At 43.2% G+C, this 24,722-nt stretch overlaps 1 protein-coding gene across 2 annotated transcripts; it reads right to left on the minus strand.

Annotated features, from left to right (window-relative positions):
• Nucleotides 1-1,579: 1,579 nt before the first annotated feature.
• Nucleotides 1,580-21,880, minus strand: LOC140468133 (retinol dehydrogenase 8-like). Of its 2 annotated transcripts, none has more exons than XM_072564327.1 (7): nt 21,821-21,880; nt 14,163-14,280; nt 8,680-8,841; nt 7,182-7,361; nt 6,947-7,040; nt 4,790-4,973; nt 1,580-2,227 (listed from the first exon to the last, which is right to left on the minus strand). In XM_072564327.1, the coding sequence occupies exons 2-7, from the start codon at nt 14,257-14,259 to the stop codon at nt 2,000-2,002; spliced, it is 945 nt and encodes a 314-aa protein (XP_072420428.1). In that variant the 5' UTR covers nt 14,260-14,280; nt 21,821-21,880; the 3' UTR covers nt 1,580-1,999. The 2 variants fall into 2 exon arrangements, with proteins under 2 accessions (XP_072420428.1, XP_072420429.1); XM_072564328.1 differs by lacking the exon at nt 21,821-21,880 and adding an exon at nt 18,800-18,951.
• Between the last annotated feature and the right edge of the window lie 2,842 nt (nt 21,881-24,722).

The raw sequence follows: 24,722 nt of genomic DNA on the forward strand, positions 1-24,722 counted from the left end.
AGTAATCAAAGTCTGGTTTGTTTCACTGCTTTCATTATGGGAACAATTGGGACCATGGAAAAGGAAACCATTTAGCCTGTTAGCTGTTGCCCCAAAAGTAGGACTTTTTAAAAATGGCCTTTTAATTAAAGTAAATTGATAAAAGCTCTATATTTCTGTTTAATTCCTTTTTATAGCTAGAATTGCTTGAAGTTACGCATCTTTCACAACCTTGTACATCAAAAAGTGCTGTCTACTTCTAGTACTTTAAGAGCTGGAGGCCCTGTTAATGGTCGTTTATCATGTGTAATTTTGGTCGCTGCTTTTTTTGGGTGTTACTGAAGTGGCCAGGCTGGAGAGACACTGCACAGTATCCAGGACACATGCTGGTATACAACAGTAAGGAAGTGAATGCCTTAAAAGTAGCAAGCTATAATGGCCAGAAGCTAAATTAGATGAATCATGCAAATACTATGGCTCTTGAAGCAGGTCAGAGGGTGGCAATTCTGTGGAAAATAACTCTCCTCCTGACTCCCCAAAGCCTTTCCCACCACTTACAAAGTATAGAGTTATAAAGCTGTACAACATGGAAACAGACACTTCAGTCCAACTCATCCATGCTGACAAGATATTCTAAATTAACCTTGTCCCATTTGCCAGCATTTGGCCTATATCCCTCTAAACCCATTATTCATCTACCATTCAAATGCCTTTTGATGTTGTCATTGTACCAGCCTCCACCCCTTCCTCTAAGTAAGGAGTGTGATTGAATACACTGCATTTGTCTGGTTGACCACAACGCCAACTATGCTCAAGAAGCTTACCACCATCCAGCACAAAGTAGCCTGCTTAGTTGTCACCCATATTAAATATTGGCTCCCTCCACTACCATTTTCCCTCCCCACCCCTAGTTTCAGAGAGATCGTTGCCTCCGTGACTCCCTTGTCAGATCCATTCCCCGCCACTGCAGCAAGTGCAAAACCTGCGCCCACACCTCCCCTATCACCCCCGTCCAAGGCCCCAAAGGATCCTTCCACATCTGACCAGAAATTTACCTGCACCTCCATAAATGTCATCTACTGTATCTGTTGCACCTGATGTGGTCTTCCCTACAGTGGGGAGACAAGACACCAACTTGTAGATTGTTTCAGAGAATATCTCTGGGGCACCCATACCAACCAACCCCACTGCCCCGTGGCTGAACACTTCAACTCCCACTCCACCAAGGACATGAGGGTCCTGGGCCACCTCCATCACCAAACCCTAACCACCTACTGCTGGATGAAGAATGCCTCATCTTCTGCCTTGGGACCCTGTAACCACATGGGATCAATGTGGATTTCAACAGCTTCCTCATTTCCCTTCCACCCATGTTATCCCAGTCCCAAGCCTCCAAATTGGCATCGCCCTTTTGACCTGTCCATCGTCTTTCTCATCTATCCACTCCACCTTCCTCTCTGACCTATCACCTTCTCTCCCACCTCCATTGACCTATTGCATTCTCAGTTGCCGGGTTACAGGATGAGATGTTGTTACTTCAGTTTTCACTGATTCACTGCGCCATTGCAATGTGCTAAGGACCCACTATGATCTCCAGCAGTTATTGTTTCAAAGCATCTTTATTGCTCCTTAGAGACATTTAACAATCATTGTCTGGGCTCGTTTTAGAACAGTGAAAGAAAGGTTTTGAGTTTTTCATCCCCTTCGTGACTTCAGGACTCCCCAAAGCATTTTATAGCCAATGAACCACTTTGGAATTACAATCATTGTTGTAACCCAGGCAACCCAGAATCAACCAAGCATTGGTAGTTACTTTGATTGTTATCCCTCTTTCCCTGAATAAGGGTAAACTAAACAACTTTGTGACAAACACAGATATTATCTGAATCAGACTGTAGAAGGAATAGAGTCAAGATTAGAGTGGTGCTGGAAAAACACAGCAGGTCAGGCAGCATCTGAGGGCCAGGAAAATCGACATTTCGGGCAAAAGCCCAGAGGAAATATTTGAGCTGGATTGAAATCAAGAGTGTTTTCTTCCTGGCTGGTTTCCACTTCTCCCTCTTAAGAATTTGATAAGGCTGAGGCTTGCATTGAATATTCTGTCATGTTGGAAGATCATTTTGTAGTAAGTGTCAAGGTGCAGGTTCCCGGTTGGGTCAGCAAATTTCAATGTCGTGAGTGGGGTGTACAGACTGTTGGTCTGGTAACGGAACGGAGGCTTTTCGGCTGTAATCACCTTCACTGTGTGCTGTTAACAGGATCAGAAAAATGACATAAGCCAAGATTTTCATAATTCGCAAGCACAAACCCAATTAATCTGCATTCCCACTGCCTTCCCCTGTCCCATTTCCCCACTGCGCCCAGTTAACTTTACAAATGTGAACAGTCTTATTGAACTCAAACCCAACACTAGTTGGCACAGCTGAACATATTGGATTAGTGGTGCTGGAAGAGCACAGCAGTTCAGGCAGCATCCAACGAGCAGCGAAATCGACGTTTCGGGTAAAAGCCCTTCATCAGGAATAATGGGCTTTTGCCCGAAACGTTGATTTCGCTGCTCGTTGGATGCTGCCTGAACTGCTGTGCTCTTCCAGCACCACTAATCCAGTATTTGGTTTTCAGCATCTGCAGTCATTGTTTTTACCTACAGCTGAACATATGTTGAATTGATGCAAGAGGGACTCCTTTTACTGAGATGAAGAGATATTTCTTCCATCAGAGGGTGGTCAATCTGTGGCAGAAGGCTGTTGAAGCTAAGTCATTGAGTGTCTTTAAGAGAGAGATTGATAAGCATGATTAATAAGGCGGTCAAAGGATACTGGGAGAAGGCAGAAGAATGGGATTAAGAAACAGATCAGATAAGCCCAAATGGTAGTGCAGACTTAAAGGACCAAATAGCCTCATTCTGCTCCTGTATTTTATGATTTCATAGTCTTTTTAGTCTTTATAGAATGAATGTGCATCAATCGACAAAGTATCTGAGCCAAGGATTGCAGTGAGCAAATTTGCTCATCTCTCCGAATGTTTTCATGTGAAATGGGGCATGTCTTTGCTCCTGTGTTGTCAATCCTTGTCCCGTTTCCTCTTGGAGACATCGATAGAGCTCAGTGGACATTCAGCACTCTCCAGTGATTTGCCTCAGACTCCTCACTATGAGTGGATGGGCATCACAGCCAAAGAATCCCTTTCCTTTGGCAATATCCATACCTGATCAGGAATATGGGACCACACTGCTAAACCTTTTAGTTTATCTGCTGCCTTTGAAAAAGGCCCACCGAGTTAAGGGTATGTGGTCATAGAACCCCCTACAGGGTGGAACCAGGCCTCTGGTCCAACAGGTTCACACTGACCTTCCGAAGAGTAACCCACCCAGACCCATTTCCCTCTCCTATATTTACCTCTGACCAATGCACCTAACCTACACATTCCTGAACACTATGACCAGTCCGGCGAAAGTGGGTACTGCAGATGCTGGAGGTTAACGTCAAGATTAGAGTAGTGCTGGAAAAGCACAGCAGGTCAGGCAGCATCCGAGGAGCAGGAAAACATCGATTTTCCTGCTCCTTGGATGCTGCCTGACCTGCTGTGCTTTTCCAACTCGTCTAATCTTGACTATGGCTAGTCCACTTAGCCTGCACATCTTTGAACTGTGCAAATCTTTCTTCCCCTCAAAGAATTATCCAAGTCACGAATGCATCGATTCAATTTTCATTTCAGGCAATGCATTTCAGATTATAACCGGTCTCTATATAAAGGAATTCACTTCTCCCCTGCTCAGGTCTTCACCCCCGATAGTTTACAAAGTATTACGATATATTAACTCCACAGAAACAGGACATTTAGCCCCATAGATCCAAGCTTTAATCAAGCCTCCTCCCAACTTCCTTGCTGTTACATCATTAATGAAGGTAAAGGTGCCAGGGTCCTGGAGGACTGCTCTGTCATTAGGGAGGGATGACTGCTGGTGGTCCAAGGGTCACCGCATCTCTGGCGAGGGGAGAGGATGAGAAGGTGGGACGTACACTGTAACCTCAGCTGGTGTGGATATAGAACCTGTGCTGTTGGAATCGCTCTGCATCGCAAACCACTGGTCTTGCCAACTGAGAAAGCCAACCCCTCCCATCAATACATCTTTCCTATCCCACCCATAGCTACCTAACTTCCCATCTATGTCACTCATTTTAACTACTGAAGTAATGAATGCTAGGCTCTCATCTCTGCGTATATAGAAGTTTTGCTGTTCTTTTTCTGCCACCAGTTGGAGTGGCACAGCCGGGTGGTTCATTGGTTAGCACTGCTGCCTCACAGCATCAGGGACCCAGGTTCAATTCCTGCCTCAGGAAACTGTCTGTGTGGAGTTTGCACATTCTCCCCGTGTCTGCGTGGGTTTTCACCCAGGTGCTCTGGTTCCCTCCCACAACCCAAAGATGTACAATTTGGCCGTGCTTAATTACCCGTAGTGTTCAGGGATGTGCGGGTTAGATGCATTAGTCAGGGGTAAATGTAGGGTGGTAGGGGAATGGGTCTGGGTGGGCTACTCTGTGGAGGGTTAGTGTGGACTTGTTGGGCCAAAAGGCCTGTTTCCACAGTTTAGGGATTCTCTGAAAACTGCAGTCCTCATATGGTCTCACTTCCATGTGACCCACAGCAATGTAGTTGATTCATAACTGGCCCCTGGCCATTTAGAGTTGGGCAATAAATGCTGGGCTGGCCAGCAATACCCACGTTCTATGCAGGAAAAAGAAACTGTAACAAACCAATAAAAATTACAAATACGATTTGCTCAAGACCACTGGTTTTTAAAGAATACCTCTGCTACATCTTCTGCTGTTTGTCCAAGAGTATGGAAGACTTTCTTGGAATAGGGAAGGTAAAGTTGCCGAAACATTTTTGCTGTTTCCTCATCCGTACTGGAGAGGTCCATTTTAGCAGCCTCCTCATACAATTTGGCTTCAAACTCAGTGATGACTGGTCCTGGCTCAATGAGACTGATGCTAAAGGAAAAGACAAGAACAGTGCATCAGCATGGCCAACTATGGAGAAATAATGTAATTACAGGTTAGATGGACCTAATGGAATAATGGAAGGGTATGTCAACATACCTTTCATCATTGGAATACCTCTAGAATACAAAGACATATTTTGTCCTGAAGTAGATTGATGGAATGAGCTGCCAGAGGAATTGGTGGAGGCTGGCATAATTACAACATTTAAAAGGCATCTGGATGGGTACACAAATAGGAAGGGTTTAGAGGGATGTGGGCCAAGTGCTGGCAAATGGTAACAGATTATGATTTGGAGGAGCCAGTGTTGGACTGGGGTATACATAGTTAAAAATCACACAACACCAGGTTATAGTCCAACAGGTTTAATTGGAAGCACAAGCTTTCAGAGTGCTGCTCCTTCCTCAGATGGTTGTCTCCGAAAGCTAGTGCTTCCAGATTATAACCTGGTATTGGGTAATAGATTAATTGAGGATATCTGGTCAGCATGGCCGAGTTGAACTGAAGGGTCTGCTTCCCTGCTGTACAGCTCTGACTTCTAAATACATTCCTTATGAATGGCCAATTACCAGCAAGCCTGGATAGCTCCAAGACACTCCATCTTAAAATGGCCTCAAGTTATTATCTCAATACAACATGAACCAGTGGCAGTATAGGCATTGTAGCTCACCTGATTTCTTTGAAAAAATGTTTATTCAATCAACCTGAATGTGGAGCAGGTAGGATTTGAACCTGGGTCTCCTGGCTTGGAGGTAGAGACACTGCCACTGCATTGCAAGAGCCCTCAGAGCAGCACACTAATTTTTTAAAAAGTGAATTAGAGAGAGAAACAATGCACTCCAACCCCTGTGGTGCTCACCTCTCTCTAAATGTAGCTTACCTGAATTTTCTCTTTGTATTTTTGAATAAACCTGTTCAGAGATGCTACTACACACCTTTGGAGCAGGTGGGGCTTGAATGCAGGTCTCCTGGATCAGAGATAGGGCCACTATCTTGTGGAGCACTGCTCTACAAGAACCCTTATAGCTCCCGAGATTCTTGTTCCTTACCCAACCTGTTCAAAGATATTATTACGTACCTCTGAAGGAGGTATGACTTAAATTCAGGTCTCCTAGCTTCAGAGGTAAGGGCACTACAAGAGCCCCTAAGAGCTCCCCTGATCTTTCTTTAGCAACTAATATTCAGAAATGTTCTTACACAAATCTGAATGTGTCATTAAATCACCCAAACACCTGGAGTATTGTTGTTTCATCTATTAGCCATCATCAGTAAATAGCAATGCTGCCTCACAGTGCCAGAGACCCGGGTTCAATTCCCGCCTCAGGCGACTCTCTGTGTGGAGTTTGCACATTCTCCCTGTGTCTGCGTGGGTTTCCTTCGGGTGCTCCGGTTTCCTCCCACAATCCAAAAATGTGCAGGTTAGGTGAATTGGCCATGCTAAATTGCCTGTAGTGTTAGGTGAAGGGGTAAATGTAGGGGACTGGGTCTGGGTAGGTTGCTCTTCGGCGGGTTGGTGTGGACTTGTTGGGCCGAAGGACCTATTTCCACACTGTAAGTGATCTAATCTAATCTAATCTAATCAGTAAATCAGGTGTATTTTCTAACTGAACCATTTGCATGCAGGTTGACTTGAACTCACCTCTCCTAGCTCAGGGATGGAAACATCACGCCTCAAACACAAGAATCACAAAGTTCAACAAGTGTATAAACTACACCTATGATTTGTGACACTGAATTCTATAATGCTAGCAAGCTTAGGGGCTATTTTGAGATAAGGTGATCTTGGCTAAGCAAAGTAATACGTGCGTATGCTACATATCAGATCAGCGTCATGCAACTAGGGAAGTGAAGAAAATATAAGTTTATTGAACACACCAGATGTAAATGAAGCCTGAGCCTTTTAAAAGGATGGATTTCTGAATTTTTTTTAAAACTTCTGGTTCAAAAATCTTCAATGCTCTTACTTTATATTGAATTTTAAGGCTTGAATTGCCAAACTTTCACAGAAACCCTCCACAGCAAATTTTGATGCTGCATAGACATCGTTGAAGAGAAGACCTGGAAATATGAAGAAAAAATGATGTTATTCCCAGCCAAATGAAAGCGAAGTTTAAATTTGATAATAAAATGTTATGCGTTCCATACTGCAGACACATTAAATGTCACTGAGCTGATGGGACATCAAAATCTCCAACCTACCGTGGATTCCCATAACGCTACTCATGACGACAATGTGGCCCTTCTGCCTTCTTTTCATGTCAGGTAAAATCTCCTTCACCAAGCGAGTCAGACCAAAGAAGTTTGTGTCAAACACCATTTTCATGGTGTCTAAGCTTTGGCACTCAACTGGTCCGATGAGTCCCATTCCAGCATTGCTTACTAAAACAAAGAGAACAATCAAGTGCAATTTAATGATTTTGCTCAAATAGATGTTATCATGAATCAGAAACAAATGTAAAATGTTATACCCCAAAGTGTGGAACTGATTAAGACTTAAGTTTTCATAATGCTAACTACCTATGTGAGCTTGTTCTTCCTAGTTACCTGTGAATAGAGGTGAACTAACGCTACCATGGAAACCCTGCAGTGTGGAAAGCAGCCATTCAGCCCATCGCATCTGCGACAATCCTCCAAGAGCATCCCACCCTGATTCCGTACCCCCAATCTATCCCTGCAACCCTGTATTTTTACCATAGCGAATTCACTGCACCTTGACACTACAGGGCAATTTTAGCATGGCTAATCTATCTAACCTGCGCATTCTTGGACTGTGGGAGGAAACCGGAGCACCCAGAAGAAACTCAGGCAGATTCCGTACAGACAGCCACCCGAGGCTGGAATCAAACCTGGGTATCTGGTGCCGTGAGGCAGCAGTGCTAACCACTGAGCCACCATGCAGCCCTTGGCCCTGGTTATGATGTGTTTAGGAAACTTTAACAGAGCTATGAGGCAAAGATCAGGTCAGTGGGAATAATTAGATAGCTCTTTGATTGAACCTGTAGAGGCACCATCCTCCTATGTTGTATTATGCTGTGGTTCTTTCTGAAAAAAAAACCCTGTTGAAAAGTAGCTGGCCTCCGCTGCCTTCCACAGCAGTGGAATTGAAGCAATAAACTTGCTGCAGCGAATTCTGTGTCCTAATTTACTTTGTTCCCACTCTGAGAATAATCTGTAGAATAGAATTGTGTTCAAAAATTTGAAGTCAAATTAGGGTTTGGCTGGGTTAAGAGCTAGAGGTGGGTTTCCAATTAGTCTGAATTGCTTGAGGTTCGGATGTAGTTATAGTTAGCTTTACCATGGAGCTGGGGCTTTAGGTTTAGAACTAGGGTTGGAGTTGTATTATGTCACCATTGTCTTACAAGACCACAGGGGCTGCTCTCTCATTAGAGAGAGAAGCAACTGGTGGTAATTTAACCTGAGGGCCACCAGACTTCAGGCAAGGGAAGAGAGATTGAGAAGGACTGTCCTTCATTGTAACCTCAAACCAGTGATGGGAATCGAACCCACGCTGTTGGCATCACACTGCTTTTAAACCAGCAACTGGGCTAAACTGATTTCCAGGACTGAAGTTAGGATAAAGCTCATTATGTTCAAGGGTGACTTGATTCTATTCAATTACTTTTTTTATTATTTCAATGAGGAAACTTTAAAAATGAATTCATCTTGTGTTTCTTTCTTTTAGTTGTATAAACCTCACCCAGAATGTCCACTTTTTGTCCTGGAATACTGTTCACACATTTGCAGATGGAATCTTCACTGCAAACATCAAGTTCTTTAATTTCCAGCATGTTGTCCAATGTCTCGCGTGCTGCGTCTTCCAATTGTTTCTTCTTGCCTAAATCTCGCATTGTTGCAATAACTCCAACAAGATAAAGTTAAACTGTGGCATCTTATTTGTGGCAATTCTTTTTGATGTATAATAGAGCCACTTGGTATACACAGAACATATTTCATATTCTAAACGTAAATAATAGTTTATATTGTTTTCATTTTATATCAATACAGAGTTGGAATGAGTATTGAGCTTAAAAAGTGATCAGTTAACCCAGTTTAATAGTGCAATAATAGTCACCAATGCAATTTAACAGTAGAATCCATGTTGTAAATCACATAGAGGGAGTTCAAGTCATGTCCATTCACAAGATAAGATTTAGATGAAGTTATAGAACATAGAACACAGAACAATACAGTGCAGAACAGGCCCTTTGGCCCTCGATGTTGCGCCAACCTGTGAACTAATCTAAGTCCACCCCTCTATACTATCCCATCATCATCCAAGGATTGTTTAAATCTCCCTAATGTGGCTGTGTTAACTACATTGGCAGGCAGGGCATTCCACGCCCTTACCACTCTCTGAGTAACAAACCTGCCTCTGATATCTGTCTTAAAGCTACCACCCCTCAAATTGTAGCTATGTCCCCTCATCATCCTAGGAAAAAGCGTTTCACTGTCTACCCTATCTAATCCTCTGATCATCTTGTATGTCTCTATCAAATCCCCCCTTAGCCTTCTTCTTTCCAATGAGAACAGACCCAAGTCTCTCAGCCTTTCCTCGTAAGACCTTCCCTTCAGACCAGGCAACATCCTGGAAAATCTCCTTTTCCAATGCTTCCACATCTTTCCTGTAATGGAGCGACCGGAATTGTACACAATATTCCAAGTGTGGCCGCACTAGCGTTTTGTATAGTTGCAGCATGAGCTATACTGTGAACTGTTCTGAATTCCTCTGAACTGTTTTGTCTCACCTTAGCTGAATATCAGTTTAATCCATGTTACCATTCCATCTTATTTCTCAAATGCGTGTACTTTTCTCTGTGATCGTCTTTCTTCGTAACTGAACACAGATGTAGTCAGTCCATCAAACCAGCTTTGCTTATTAAAGGCTCATTTTTCTATCTCACCTTTAGTAACCTCAGAATATTCCAAAGTGCCTTGTCACCAATGAAATCCTTTTTGAGGTATAGTCACTACTGTGGAAACAGAGCAGTCAATTCATGCACAGCAAGCTCCCACAAACAGCAATGGAATAACACCAGATAATTTGCTTGACTGTTGTCAATTGACAGATAAATATTGGTCAAGGCGATGTTATGGTCTTTAAAAGAGTGTCATAAGATGTTTTACAACCACCTGAGGCAAACAGTCAGAAATTCAGTTCAACACCCCGCCTTCAAAGCAGCATATGGGAAGTGATGGCCCAGTGGTATTATCGCGATATTATTAATCTGAAGAGCCAGGTAATGTTCTGGGTAAATCAAAATGAAGCTGTATGAAATGGATGCTGTAAATCAGACACAAAAACAGAGATTGCTGGAGAAAGCTCAGCAAGTCTGGCAGCATCTGGGAAAAGAAGTCAAAAGTTAAAGGTTTGGGTCCAATTACCCTTCCTCAGAATGTCCTTCTTATAGCTGGGAGACCAGAATTGCACGCAATATTCCAACAGTGGCCTAACCAATGGCCTGTGCAGCTGCAACATGACCTCCTAGCTCCTGTACTCAATACTCTGGCCAATAAAGGAAAGCATACCAAACACCTTCACTATTCTATCTACCTGTGACTCCACTTTCAAGGAGCTATGAACCTCCACTCCAAGGTCTCTTTGTTCAGCAACACTCCCTGGGATGTTAGCGTTAAGTCCCACCCTGATTTGCCTTTCCAAAGTGTAGCACTTCACTATTATCGAAATTAAACTCTGTGCAATTTTGACCTTCCTTCTATGGGAAGGTTGTTGTGAAACTTGAAAGGGTTCAGAAGAGATTTACAAGGATGTTGTCAGGGTTGGAGGATTTGAGCTACAGGGAAAGGCTGAACAGGCTGGGGCTATTTTCTCTGGAGCGTCAGGAGGCTGAGGGGTGACCTTATAGAGGTTTATAAAATCATGAGGGGCATGGATAGGGTGAATAGTCTAAAACTAGAGGGCATAGGTTTAAGGTGAAAGGGAAAAGATTTAAAAGGGATCTTAAGGGCAACATTTCTCATGCAGAGGGTGATGCGTGTATGGATTGAGCTGCCAGAGGAAGTGGTGGAGGCTGGTACAATTACTACATTTAAAAGGCATCTGGTTGGGTATGTGAATAGGAAGGATTTAGAGGGATGTGGGCCAAACGTTGGCAAATGAGACTAGATTAATTTAGGATATCTGGTCAGCATGGATGAGTTGGACTGAAGGGTCTGTTTCTGTGCTGTACAACTCTATGATTCTGACACTCTGTGCATATAACCTTTGCTTTGCTTTAAATATAGCATGCAGGCAACTCAGAATTCTGTGCAGGAACGACACACAGTAAGCCACTTCCGATTGAGATAATTGGGATAAATTGCTTCAGTCAGGTGTTGAACCTGTGGAATTCTCTGCCACAGAAGGCTGTGGAGGTCAAGTCATTAAATCATACAGTACCGAAACAGACCCTGTGGTACAACCAGTCCACACCGGATATAATCCCAAACTAAACCAGTCCCACCTGCCTGCTCCGGGCCCATATCCCTCCAAACCTTCCCTATTTACGTATTCATCCAAATGTCTTTTAAATGTTGTAACTGTCCCCACATCCACCACTTCCTGAGGAAGTTCATTCCCCACACCCTTTGTGTAAAAGGTTTACCTCGTCTTTTTTAAATGGCTCTCCTCTCAGCTTAAAAATGTGCCCCCTAGTCTTGAAATTCCCCATCTTGGGGAAAAGACAACTACCATTAGCCCGATCTGTACCTCTCATTACTTTATAAACTTCTATCAGCTCACCTCTCAACCTTCTATGCTTCAGTGAAAAACATCCCCCAGCCTATCCAGCTTTCTTTATAACTCAAGCTTTTCATACCCAACAACATCATGTCAAATCCCTTTTAAACTCTCTCCAGCTTGATAATATCCTTCCTATAACAGAGTGACCAGAACTGGACAGTACTCCAGACGAGGCCTCACCAATGCCCTGTAAAACCTCAATATAAGATCCAAACTCCTGTACTCAAAGGACTGAGCAATGAAGGCAAGTCTGCCAAACGCCTTTTTAGCTATCCTCTCTATATGTGATGCAAACTTTAAAGAATTATGTACGTGCACCCCCAGGTCCTACTGTTCTACAACATTACCCAAGGCCCTACCATTGCTTATTGTACCAAAATGCAATATTTTGCATTTGTCCAGATTGAACTCCATTAAGTAATTGAATATATTTCAAGAGATAGATTTTTAGAATCTATGGCTGTCAAGAGGTATGGTGGCAGGGGTTGGGGGGAGTAGGTTGTTTGAGGTCGAGGATCAGTGATGATCATGTCAAACATTGGAATGGGATATTGGGTCTACTCCTGCTTATATTTCCCACGTTTAGTGAGATATAGGTAGTTACATCCAAATGGATTGAACACCAATTTCATTTATATTATTACATCTCTCCCAATCTTCAATCATCACTTTTATAAGACTTATCTCCTTGATCGTCCAAACTCCCCCCCCGACTCCAAATCCCAACTTGGTTCTTTCACCAAATTGTCAAACAGCTTTTGATGTTTTACTGTGTGAAGGCAAGTTAAATGTCAGTAATGAAGGATTGACACTCTTACTAATAGTAATGTGCACCAGAGTTCTAAAAGCAAGTTCTGTATTAACACCGGTTTTAACTGATCGTCTGTAAGGGCAAATCGTAGTATCTTTAAAATGTATAGTTCAATGAGGCCATTCAGCCCATTGTGTCCATGCTGACTGACAAATAGCTATTCAGCATAATCTCATGTTCAGCTCTTCTTCCATTGTCTTATAAATTATTCCATTTTGAATGTAGGTCCATGTATGGGAGAAACCTGATTTACAAACATCTGACTTATGAACGCTTGTACTAATGCATGCGATCTCATACAGGTTGCAGTTTTAAAGATCAGACATAGGGGCTTTTCCGAATGGCTGCTTTACATTGTCCTGCACTGTGTCCTGACCTTGCGAGTAAACCTGCACCCGTTCAGAACCCAGGGGTGGCCTCCTTTCCTTTTTGGAAGTTGTGGGGGTTCCTGTCTCTATCACACTTTCAGACTGAGAGTTTCAGAACTGCAATCCAACTGGGTCAAGAGTTCTCCCTTCAAATTTTGTTTCACTTTGTGGGAGGACCATGAACAGCATTGATGTACAGAGAGATCTTGGGGTTCAAGTCCATAGCTCCCTGCAATGTGGCCACTCAAGTAGATAGGGTGGTAAAGAAGGCTTGCCTTTATTGGTCAGGGAATTAAATACAAGAGTCAGGATATCATGTTGCAGCTTTATAAGGTTTTGGTTACACAGCACTTACAGTATTGCATTCAATTCTAGTTGCCACATTACAGGAATGATGTGGAGGCTTTGGAGAGGGTGCAGAAGAGGTTTACCAGGATGCTGCCTGGATTAGAGGGTATGACAATAAGGAGAGACTAGAAGAATTTGGGTTGTTTTCTCTGGAGTGGTGAAGGCTGAGAGGTGACTTGATGGAAATCTATAAAATTATGAGATGCATAGATAGGGTTGACGGTCAAGATCTTTTTCCCGGAGTTGAAATGTCTAATACTGGCGGGCATGCATTTAAGGTGAGGGGATGAAAGTTCAAAGGAGATGTGAGGGGCAAGTTTTTTTAGGAGGGCTGATGAAGGGCTTTTGCCCGAAACACCGATTTTCCTGCTTCTCGGATGCTGCCTGACCTGCTGTGCTTTTCCAGCACCACTCTGATCTTGACTCTAATCTCCAGCATCTGCAGTACCCACTTCTGCCAAGAATTTTTAGGAGTCTGGAATGTGCTGTCAGGTGGAGGCAGTTATGGTAGGAGCGTTTCAGGGACTTTTAGCTAAGCACATGAATATGCAAGGAGTGGAGGGATATGGACCAAGGATAGGTGGAAGGGATTAGTTTAATTTGGTGTCATGTTCGGCACAACATAGTGGGCTGAAGGGCCTGTTCCTGTGCAGTATCGTCCTACCTTGTTAACCCCCCTGCCTGGAGGTTATGGAACTGTCAGTCAAGGAGTATGGACATAGAAAGAGCTAGAAAATACAACTAAACTGGAACGCCCATCTCCTGGTACAGACATGGTGGTCACAATGATGTCTTTCTGTGCTGGAATTTTTTATGTACATTTATGTACATTTTTATGTACATTTTCACAACATAGCCTAAAGATCTTGCTTCAATATTAACTCTTGGTTAGAACACAGCAGAAGCTGTCTTACCTTTGAATCGTTTCAACTGATCTTTTGCTAGTTTGACTGCCAGCGCCAGGCCAATACCAGAGGAACAGCCTGTGATTACAACCGTTTTTGGAGACATGGTGGGTTTTCCTGTTGTGGACTATTTCAAACACAGAAAAAGATAACAGGGTCCGTAAGGTTCTGCATTTTGATTCTGAACAAAACAATCTGTACATAGATTCGTGTGTTAAACAGAAAAGCTTGCATTTGGTCCTGAGAAATACAGGGCTCTTCACAAATCCATTTGCAAGCTTAATAATTGGTTATGGTGATTTATTTAACTTTTCTAAAAAAAGGTCTCAGACTGGTTACTTGTGATGATGCTACTTCTTTAACAAGGTTTACTGTCCTTGGGCTTTTGTTTTCAGAGAGGTCATGAAGCAGTGATTCTGAAAAGTCTGGGTTTGAAGGGTTTTAGGGCCAATTTGATTATAGCCAACAGATACTGCCTCGGTAAAAAAGGCTTTCAAGTTAAAAAAAAACACACACTTGCACAATGAAAGGGGAGTGCCCAGTTCTCCCAGCTCAGCTTTTCTCTGGTTTGGTTTGGGTTAACAGTCTGGCTGTTGACTGAAAACAGACAGTCAGTTTTGAGGCTGCTGCTCTAAGGAGCAGCTACATGGAAGAAAGAGTTCCACGCTGAATCTCTCTGCCATCGCTCTTTCTCCTGTAAGGCACTGTGTTTGATTTTACCTTTTGTGCCAAGGGGTGTTTATGGGGATTGTTGTACGTATTGGGAATGGCATCATTAAGTTGGGATAATCTGTTGGGTTGTCAGATAGGTTAAGTTATTCCATATTCTGTTCTCTTTTGTTTGTGTTTCATTCAGTAATCTTGTAAATAAATTGTGTTTTGTTTAAAACTAAATAGCTTGAACCAACTGCATTACTCCTGGGATATTTGTGTTATACCTGCTTAAAACAACTTGCAGAGTTAGGGTCTGGGCTACTGTCTTGAAATGTTTTGAGGGGCTTTAGCCTGGTCTATAACATACTATAGCTGCCATGCCAGGGATAGATCGCATAGTAATAAGTTAAAAGGGCAAGTTGCCATATTCCATGAGAGAGAGACAACTAGTGATAGTTTAACCTGAGGGTCACTGCGCCTCAGGTGAGGGGAGGGGTTGAGAAGCAAAGTCCTTCATGGTAACCTCAGCCAGTGAGAGAATTGAACCCACGTTGTTGACATTATTTTGCATCACAAACCAGACAACTGAGCTGTTTTGTTTTCCATGGTGATAAGTAAAGAAGCTAAAAAAGAACAGATACAGTCCCTCTATGAATGTATCCATCTGTCTCTTCACTGACCTTAAGCATGGGTGATCCACATGACAACGTCCTGCATTTATGTAGCACCTTTAAGTATATAAACATCTAACGAAATAATATAAAGCATATTTTGACACCAAGCTGCATAAGGAAATATTCTGGTCGACGACCAAAAGCATAGTTAAAGTGTTCGATTTTAAAATGCATGTCTTAAGAGCAAAAGCAAGCTGGAGCTGTTTCGGGGTGGAATTCTAATGCTCGGGACCCTGGCAGCAGAAGGCAGGGTGGCCGATAGTGAAATCATGAAACTTAGAAGATTTTAAAAGGCCAGAATTGCAAAGGGTTGGAGAGTCGGAGACGATTAAAGAAACAGGAAGGGGCGAGGCAATGACATAATTTTAGAATCAAGAGGTTGCTTCGCTGGAAGCTCATGCCTATCTGGAAGCACATATGTACTGTAAGTAAATGCATGTCTAAGTCAACTTGAGAACTCTCGTGTACCTGAGCATAATGCTTGATTTACAGGTAATGAGGTTATTTGCCTAAATTATAGATCTTTCCCTTTTTGAAATTTTCTTCAGTCACATGCTATTGCCCAACCTCAGGCTCTGACATGGGGTTACTTTCGGAGGATGTACAGTAGCGCCTTGACTTACGAACTTAATCTGTTCCGGGACCCGGTTCGCGAACTGAATCAATTTTTCCCATTGTTCGGATAGCGTAAGAATGCTTGGACGTAGCAACGAACGCTGTTCACGCGCCAAAGACGAACTGAATGAGATCATGCAGGGCCCGAGAGCTTTTGCGTTCAACAAGCGTGTAGCAAAGCAGAACAGTGAAACCACGTGGTCGCACACGGGCTTTTTGCGTTCGTACCTTGAATTTCATACGTACGTTGAAGCAAAATTTTACGTACAATCCTGTTCATAAACCGATTTGTTCGTGAACGGTAGTCGTCGTATGTCGAGGCGCTACTGTACTTATATACATCTTGGAAACCATACGCCGACTCTCTTTTGTTTGAAACAGATAACCCTTTGATGTTAGGACACAGAAGAAGGTTGTGCAGTTCAGTTCTAAAAAAGAATCGGACTGAACTCCAAACATGAACTCTGTTTCTCTCTCCACGCATGCTGCCAGACCTGCTGAATTTCTCCAGCACTTTCTGTTTTCATTCAGCCCATCATGCTTGTGATAGTTCACTGACAAAGATGAAAGAATAATACACCAATAGGAGCAGGCCCTTCGGCCCTCCAGGCCTGCACCAACACATTCTGCCCTTCCATACTAAAACTGTCTTCCCTTACAGGATCCATATCCCTCTATTCCCTTCCTATTCCTGTATTTGTCCAGGCGCTTCTTGAACACTGCTATAGTCTCTGCTTCCACCACCTCCTTCTGGCAGCGTGTTCCAGGCACTTACCACCCTTTGTGTGAAAAACCTGCCTTGCACATCTCTTTTAAACTCCCCCCCCTGCCCCTTGAACCTTGAACTTGAGCAATTGACCTCTTCACCCTGGGAAAACGCCTCATATTTCCCACTCTGTCCATGCCATTCACAATCTTATAAACGTCTATCAAGCTGCCCCTTAATCTCCTTTGTTCCAGTAATAACAAACCCAGTCTGTCCAACCTTTCTTCAGAGCTAAAATCCCCCATGCCAGGCAAACATCCTGGTAAACCTTTTCTGTAACCGTTCCAAAGCATTCATAGCCCTCTGCTAATCTGGAGACCAGAACAGTAGGTAACATTCCAAGTGTGGTCTAACTAAGGTTCTATAAAGATGCAGCATAATGAGCCTGTCCTTATACTCAAAGTCCCTTTCAATGAAGGCAAGCAGGCCACAGGCCTTGTTTACTCCCTTATCTACCTGCGCTACCACCTTCAGTGATCTGTGGACCTGCACACCCTCTTCATATCAATACTCTGAAGGGTTCTGCCATTCACTGTATAATTTCCATGTGTAAATGACCTTGCAAAATGCATCACATCACATTTAGAGTCAAAGAGTCACACAGCTCCGAGACAGGCCCTTTGGCCCAAACTGGTCCATGCTGACCAAAATATCCATCCACGCTAACCCCATTTCCCTACACTTGGCCCATATCCTTCTAAACATTTCCTATCCATGTATTTGTCTAACTACCTTTTAAATGCTGTTAATGTACCAACCTCAACCACTTCCACTGACAGCTCATTCCATATGTGTACCACCCTCTATGTAAAAAGGTTGCCCCTCAGGTTCCCTTTTATTCTTTCCTCTCTAACCTTAAACTGATTCCCTCCAGTCCTTGATTCCCCAAACCTGGCAAAAAGACTGAGTGCATTCACCCTCTCCAGGCCTCTTGTGATCTTATACACTTCTATAAGATCCCCCTTCAGTTTCCTACATGCTAAAGGAAAATGTCCTAGTTTGACCAACCTCTCCCTATAACTCAGTCCGCTAAGTCCTGGCAACGTCCTCGTAAATTTCTCCTGCACTCTTTCCAGTTTAATAGCATCCTTCCAATAAGAAGGTGACCAAAACTGAACACAATATTCCAAGTGTGGCCTCCCCAACTTCCTGTAGAACTGCAACATAACTTCCAACTTTCTATACTCAGTGCCCTGACTGATGAAGGCCAGTGTGCCAAAAGCCTTCTTCACTCCCCTGTCTACCTGTGACTCCACTTTCAGAGAACCATGCACCTGAATATCAAGATCCCTCTGTTCCACTATACTCCTTAAGGCCCTACCATTCACTATGAAACTTCTACCTTGATTTGACTTTACAAAATGCAAGACCTCACTCTTATCTGTATTAAACTCCATTTGCCATTTCTTGGCATACTTCCCCAGGTGATGAAGGTCCTGTTACAATTTCTGATAACCTTCCTCACTGTTCACGATACTGCCTATTTTAGTGTCATCTGCAAGCTTACTAATCATATCTTGTACATTCTCATCCAAATCATTGATATAGATAATAAATAATAATGGGCCCAGCACCAACCCATGAGGCACTCCACTAGTCACAGGCCTCCAGTTTGACAAGCATCCTTCCACTATTACCCTCTGCTTCCTACCATCAAGCCAATTTTAAATCCAGTTTGCCAGCTCCCACTGGATTCCAGTGTGATTTAACTTTCCAGAGCAGCCTACCATGTGGAACCATATCAAAGGCCTTACTGAAATCCATATAGACTACCGCCCTGCCCTCGTCAACCTTCCTGGCCACTTCATCAAAGAACTCTCACAAATGTCTGAGCCATGATCTCTCATTCACAAAGCCATGCTGACTACTCCAAATTAAACCCTGTCTTTCCAAATGCGCGTATATCTTATCCCTCAGAATCTTCTCGAGTAACTTACCTACCACAGATGTTAAGCTTACTGGTCTACAGTTCCCAGGTTTTTCTTTGTAGTCCTTCTTGAATAAGGGTACAACATTTGCTACCCTCCAGTCTTCCGGGACCTCACCCATGGCTAACGATGATGCAAAAATATCAGCCAGGGCCCCCACAATTTCTTCCACAGCCTCTTTGCAGTGTTCTTGAGTATATTTGGTCAGGGTCATGAGATTTATCCACCTTCATACATTGTAATACATCCAATACCACCTCTACTGTGATATAGACTGTTCCCAAAATATCACCACTAACTTCCCCAAGTTCCTAAGTCTTTACGTCTTTCTCCGCAGTGGACACAGAGGAGAAATATTCATTGAGAATCTTACCTATCTCCTTAGGTTCAATACATACATGTCCACTTTAGCCCTTGAGGGGCCCTATTGTCTCTATAGTTATTCTTTTTCCTTTACTATACTTAAAGAATCTCTTTGGATTCACCCTCTTCTACTCAGCCAAGGCTATTTTGTGCCCCCTTTTCGCCCTACTGATTTCCTTCTTCAGTAAACTCCTGTATCCCCTGTATACCTCCAGGGATTCCCTTGATCCCAGCTGCCTGTATCTGAGCCATACCTCCTTTTTTCTTGTCATCCAGCGTTCCCTATTCCTGCCAACCTTGCCTTTCACCCTCACAGGAACGCATAGACCTTGAATTCTCGCTATCTCACTTATAAAGGCCTCCTACTTGCCAGAGGCTCCTTTGCCTGTAAACCAAATGCTCCAATCAACCCCCGCACGTTCCAGTCTAATTCCATCAAAATTTGCCTTGCCCCAATTTAGAATTTGAACGTGTAGACTAATTTTGTCCCTCTCCATAACTATTTAAAAATTGATAGAATTATGGTCACTAGTCCCTAAGTGCTCCCCCCGCTGTCACCTGTCCCACCCTATTTCCCAAGAGTAGGTCGGGTTTTGCCCCTTCCCAAGTGGGACCCTCTATATACTGCTTGAGGACACTTTCCTGAGTGCACTGAACAAATTTCACTCCATCTGAGCCCTCAACAGTTTGGCAGACCCAGTCTATGTTAGGAGACTATGACAATCCTATTGCTCCTGCAAGTCTCCCCAATCTCCCTACATATTTGTTCTTCGAATTCCCGTTGACTATTTGGGGGCCTATAGTACAACCTCAGTAATGTCACTATCCCCTTAGTTCTTAGCTCTACCCACAAAGCCTCACTGAATGACTCTTCAGCTATTTCATCTCACTAAAACACTTATCTATGACGTGCTCAGCATCTCGGATGATCCTGAGTACATCCAGCTCCAATTTCACCTCCCTAAACACGGTCTCCCGAACACAATTGTCTAGATTAAGCTCCACTTGCCATTTTTCTGCCCATGCCTCCAAGTGACCTATCTCTTGCTGTGCTATCTGACAGTCCTCCGCTATCTGACAGACCTCCTCACTATCAGCAACTCCACCAATCTTTGAATTGTCTGCGAATTTACTAATTATACCAGCCCCATTTTCCTCCGAATCATTGATGTAGACCATTAGCAGCAGAGGTCCCAGCACTGATCCCTGTGGAATACCAATAGTCACACTCCTCCATTCCGAAGAAGCATCCCTCCACCGCTACCCTCTGTCTCCTATGACTAAGCCAGCTCTGTATCCAAATTACCAACTCACTCCTGATACCATGTGACTTCATCTTTTGTACCAGTCTGCCATGAGGAACCTTGACAAAGTTGTCAATTAGTCCTGTTTCTCCATTCTTTGGCAACAGCCTTGGAACTATTTTATTTTCTAAATATTATTCCAATTGCCTTTTTGAAAGTTACTGTGGAATCTTTTGTTAGACACTGCATTCCAGATCATAACCCGCTGAGTAAAAAAGATTTCACCTCACCTATCCTCCTTTATCTTTTGCTAGTTATTTCATACCTGTTCTTTTAATCACCACTGGAAACAATTTCTCCCTACCTAATTTATTCAAAGCCAACATAAATTAAATGTTTTTAATAAATCCAGCCTCAACCATTGTTCTGCTCCCAAGGAGAACAATCCCACCTTGTACAGTCTGTCAACATAAATTGCTGACAGATATTTTCCAGTCACCCTGTTAAAACCTTTTATTGTACACCTCTGAAGCAAGTGCGACTTGAACCTGGGTCACCAGGAAAGGGCACTACCACTTTGTCACAAGAGCCCTGTAGCTCGCTGGATATTTTCTAACCAACCTGTTCACATATGTTGTTGGAGCCCTGGAGCAGGTGGGACTTGAACCTGGGTCTCCTGGCCCAGAGATATGTGTGTTGCCACTGTACCACAAGAACCCTGAAAATTGCTTATAGTTTGTCGCTGTTGATGTATAATGTCTGCAATCAGTAACAGCACAGGGCTGAAGTCTTCATGTTTTCTCCTCTGCACCGGACAATTGACAGGGAAATAGTCATACTGATTTGCACGACTGCTCAATGCATTGCAACTCTTGCATGCATAAAAACTGTCACAATATATTTCCACGAGTTTCTACGGAGCAAATTAAGCAATTGGTGGACGCAGATGGACTGGAAACGTGACAATTTCTCAAGGCTAAATGGTGCTCAGTTTCGGGTGACCCAGTTATTTTGCATTCTGTTCTAATAGCTGAAAGCTATTTCTAGTTTGGATTTGTTGCAACAGAGACCGCAGTGTTGAAAATAGTTTATGAGAATATGGAAATTTGGATGGCAATTAAGATAAAACAGAAATGAGTAACGTTGCAAACGCCTACATTTTCAAGAGAAACATTGCCTTAATTTGAACAAGGATGAGTGAACATTTTTAATTACAGTTAAGATGGTGCTTATTCAGAGTTTCATCAAAAAGCAGGCACACAGTTCCTTCCCTTTCTTCCTATTATATGCACCAATGTAATTTTTTTCAACAAATGTGATTTTTAGCAAGTTTGTAGAAATTATTAGATAACATAAATGCATACACAAGGACTAATACAAAGGCAGCAATTTTAAATTATTGCGCAGGATAACAGCACATTACCTTTTAATTGAGCGCAGTCTGACCATCAGCAACAGGACTAAACTCTGGTCAGAATAGATCTGCTTACTGTAATCCCTAGCAACAGCTTCCCACACGGACACACGCAGGGGCTGTGCGTGTTCGGAGTTTTCATTAGTTTTTGTACCTCTTTTGTTTTTGTTGAATAACTTAAGCAATTATAAGTGTGATGTTGTCTGCCGAATGTTATTTTTTAACCAGAACCTACCAAATGGCACTTTGATTTATCTTGAACTGAATATTAAACAAAAAGACTCCACATTTTCGTTTGGTCAGTCAAGTGTGTATTTCTGCTTCAGATGGACATGGTAGAATCCCTAAAACGTGGAAGGAGGCTATTAGGCCAATCAAATCCACACAACTCTCTGAAGAGAATCCCACTTACTCTATCCCCCGGCATTTCCCATAACTACTGTGGGCAATTTAGCACAGCCAATCCACCTAACCTCCATATCTCAAGGGAGGGAACCCACACAGACACAGGAAGAATTTGCAAACTCCACACAGACAGTCACCCAAGACTGGGATTGAGCCCAGGTCGCTGATGCCGTGAGGCAGCAGGGCTAACCACTGAGCCGCTGATCCATTGACGTTCAAACAGCTCACGGCTAATCTGATTGCATTGATGTCCCTGCCTAATGCCAACAGCCTTTCACACCCTTTGCTGATCAAGAGTCTCTCTTCCTTTGCCTTAAAAATATTCAAGGACTTTGCTTCCAATGCCTTTGTTACAAAAGTCAGACGACACCAGGTGTCTGTGCATCCTTTGGAGCTCTGCTCCTTTATCAGGTACTTGTGAGCTCCTGAAGGAGTAGCGCTCCGAAAGCTAGCATTTTCAAATAAAAAAGTTGGACTATAACCTAGTGTCATGTGATTTTTGACCTTGTCCAACCCAGTCCAACACTGGCATCTCCAATGCCTATCGAGGAAGTGTTTGCAAACCTTGTGAGAAAGGGTTCCCCTTATTTCTGCCTTCAATGGACAATGCCTTATTTTGACCCCTCGTCCGAGGTTCATTCACAAGAGGAAACATCCTCTCCGCATTCACCCGGCCAATACCTCTGAGGACTTTATGCTTGACTCAATTTGCCACTTACTCTCCTAATCTTGACCATATATAAGTCTAGAGTGGGGTGCTAGAAAAACACAGCAGGTCAGGCAGCATCCGAGGAGCAGGAGAATCGATGTTTCAGGCAAGAGCCCTTCATCAAGAATGAGGCTTGTGTGACGAGGGGATGGAGAGATAAATAGGAGGGGGCTGGGGCTGGGGGGGGGGGGGGGGAAGTTAGCTGAGAGTGCAATAGGTGGATGGAGGTGGGGGTAATGGTGATAGGTCCGAGGGGAGGGTGGAGTGGATAGGTGGGAAGGAAGATGGACAGGTAGGGCTGATGAAGGGCTTTTGCCCGAAATGTCGATTTTCCTGCTCCTCAGATGCTGCCTGAGCTGCTGTGCTTTTCCAGCACCACTCTGATCATAAATTGAAGTTAGTAAGTTCTCTTTGCCTTGTGGATATCTTTTTCCCAGACTGAAATGAACTTGCGCTTTAAAAGGGAGTAAATGTATCCAGCTTTCTTCCCAACAAAGAGGGAAAGTTTTTAATTATTAAAAAGTGAGAAGCATTAGCCTTCTATCTCCACAAAAATTACAAATGAAACAAGTCCAAAGTTCTAAACGCCCAAAGAGCACAGACAGATGGATTTGCCTCTGTGTTGTTGACAAAGAATTAATCATTAAAGGTTGTTTTAATGGAGGTTACTGTTGGCAAAGAAGGTTTCATATTCCTTCATTTTGCAGATTGGTTGAGTTTTAATTCCTTCCGAGTGCATTTGATTCCAGCAGTCAGGGTGAGAGAGTCCTTTAGTTGCCCTGTTGCCTGGTTTACAGCACTCGGAGTGACCGACAGTTAGTGTCTGTTAACTGATTGAGGGGTGGAAATGAGTGGAACAGACGGTGAGGGTGTACAGAGCAAAACGCAAACGGAGTGCTAATGAATAGTAAAGAAGGGATAGAGATGGAAACTAGAGGCCAAATCACCAGCATTTTCCAGCTCCTTTCAGTTCTGAAGAAAAGTTATACTGGACACACAAGACCAGCTGTTTCTCTCCAGACATACTGCCAGCATTTTCTCTCTCTTTAATATGGATTTCCATCATCTGAAGTATTTTGTTTTTAATTTGAGCATCTGTTGCCAAGTTTGTTTCTTGTATTTTGTTCTGATGGGTGAAAGACAAAAAAACTTCAACTTCATGTCCCTTTTTCGCCACACCGGTTCTATTTAACCAATTATTTATTGTTTATAAATTCCCTACAATGTGGAAACAGGCCATTCAACCCAACAAGTCCACACTGACTCTCCAAAGAGCGTCCCACCTATCCTATCCTGTAATCCTGCATTTCCAATGGCCAACCCACCTAATCTGCACGTCTTTGGACTGTAGGACAGCTGAAAAGCACGTTCTTGATACTGTTTCTCTTGGTACATCTTAATGTTAGCTCTTAATCTCCTGTGCACAAGGGAATACAAGCCCACCTTTAGACCAGGAAACCTAGGAGCAGCAGTAGGCATTTCAGCCCATTAAATCTACTTCACTATTCAATGAGATCATGGCGGGTATACGTTTAGGGTGAGGAGGAAAGATATAAAAGTGACCTAAGGGGCAACTTTTTCACGCAGAGGGTGGTGTGTGTATGGGATGAGCTACCAGAGGGAAGTGGTGGAGGCTGGTACAATTACAACATTTAAAAGGCATCTGGTTGGGTATATGAATAGGGAGGGTTTAGAGGGATAGGGCCAAGTGCTGGCCAATGGGATTAGATTAGGTTGGGATATCTGGTTGGCATGGACGAGTTGTGTTTCTGTGATGCACATCTCTATGGCTCTATG

This window comes from Chiloscyllium punctatum, chromosome 46 (genome assembly GCF_047496795.1).
Source record: "Chiloscyllium punctatum isolate Juve2018m chromosome 46, sChiPun1.3, whole genome shotgun sequence".
Lineage (NCBI taxonomy): Eukaryota > Metazoa > Chordata > Chondrichthyes > Orectolobiformes > Hemiscylliidae > Chiloscyllium > Chiloscyllium punctatum.

Coding starts and splice junctions, on each gene's coding strand:
- LOC140468133 (XM_072564327.1), bottom strand. CDS start 14,259: ATGTCTCCAAAAACGGTTGTAATCACAGGCTGTTCCTCTGGTATTGGC. Junction 7,362..8,679: donor ACAAAAAGTGGACATTCTGG/GTGAGGTTTATA, acceptor TCTTTGTTTTAG/TAAGCAATGCTGGAATGGGA. Junction 4,974..6,946: donor GCCTTAAAATTCAATATAAA/GTAAGAGCATTG, acceptor CTTTTCCTTTAG/CATCAGTCTCATTGAGCCAG.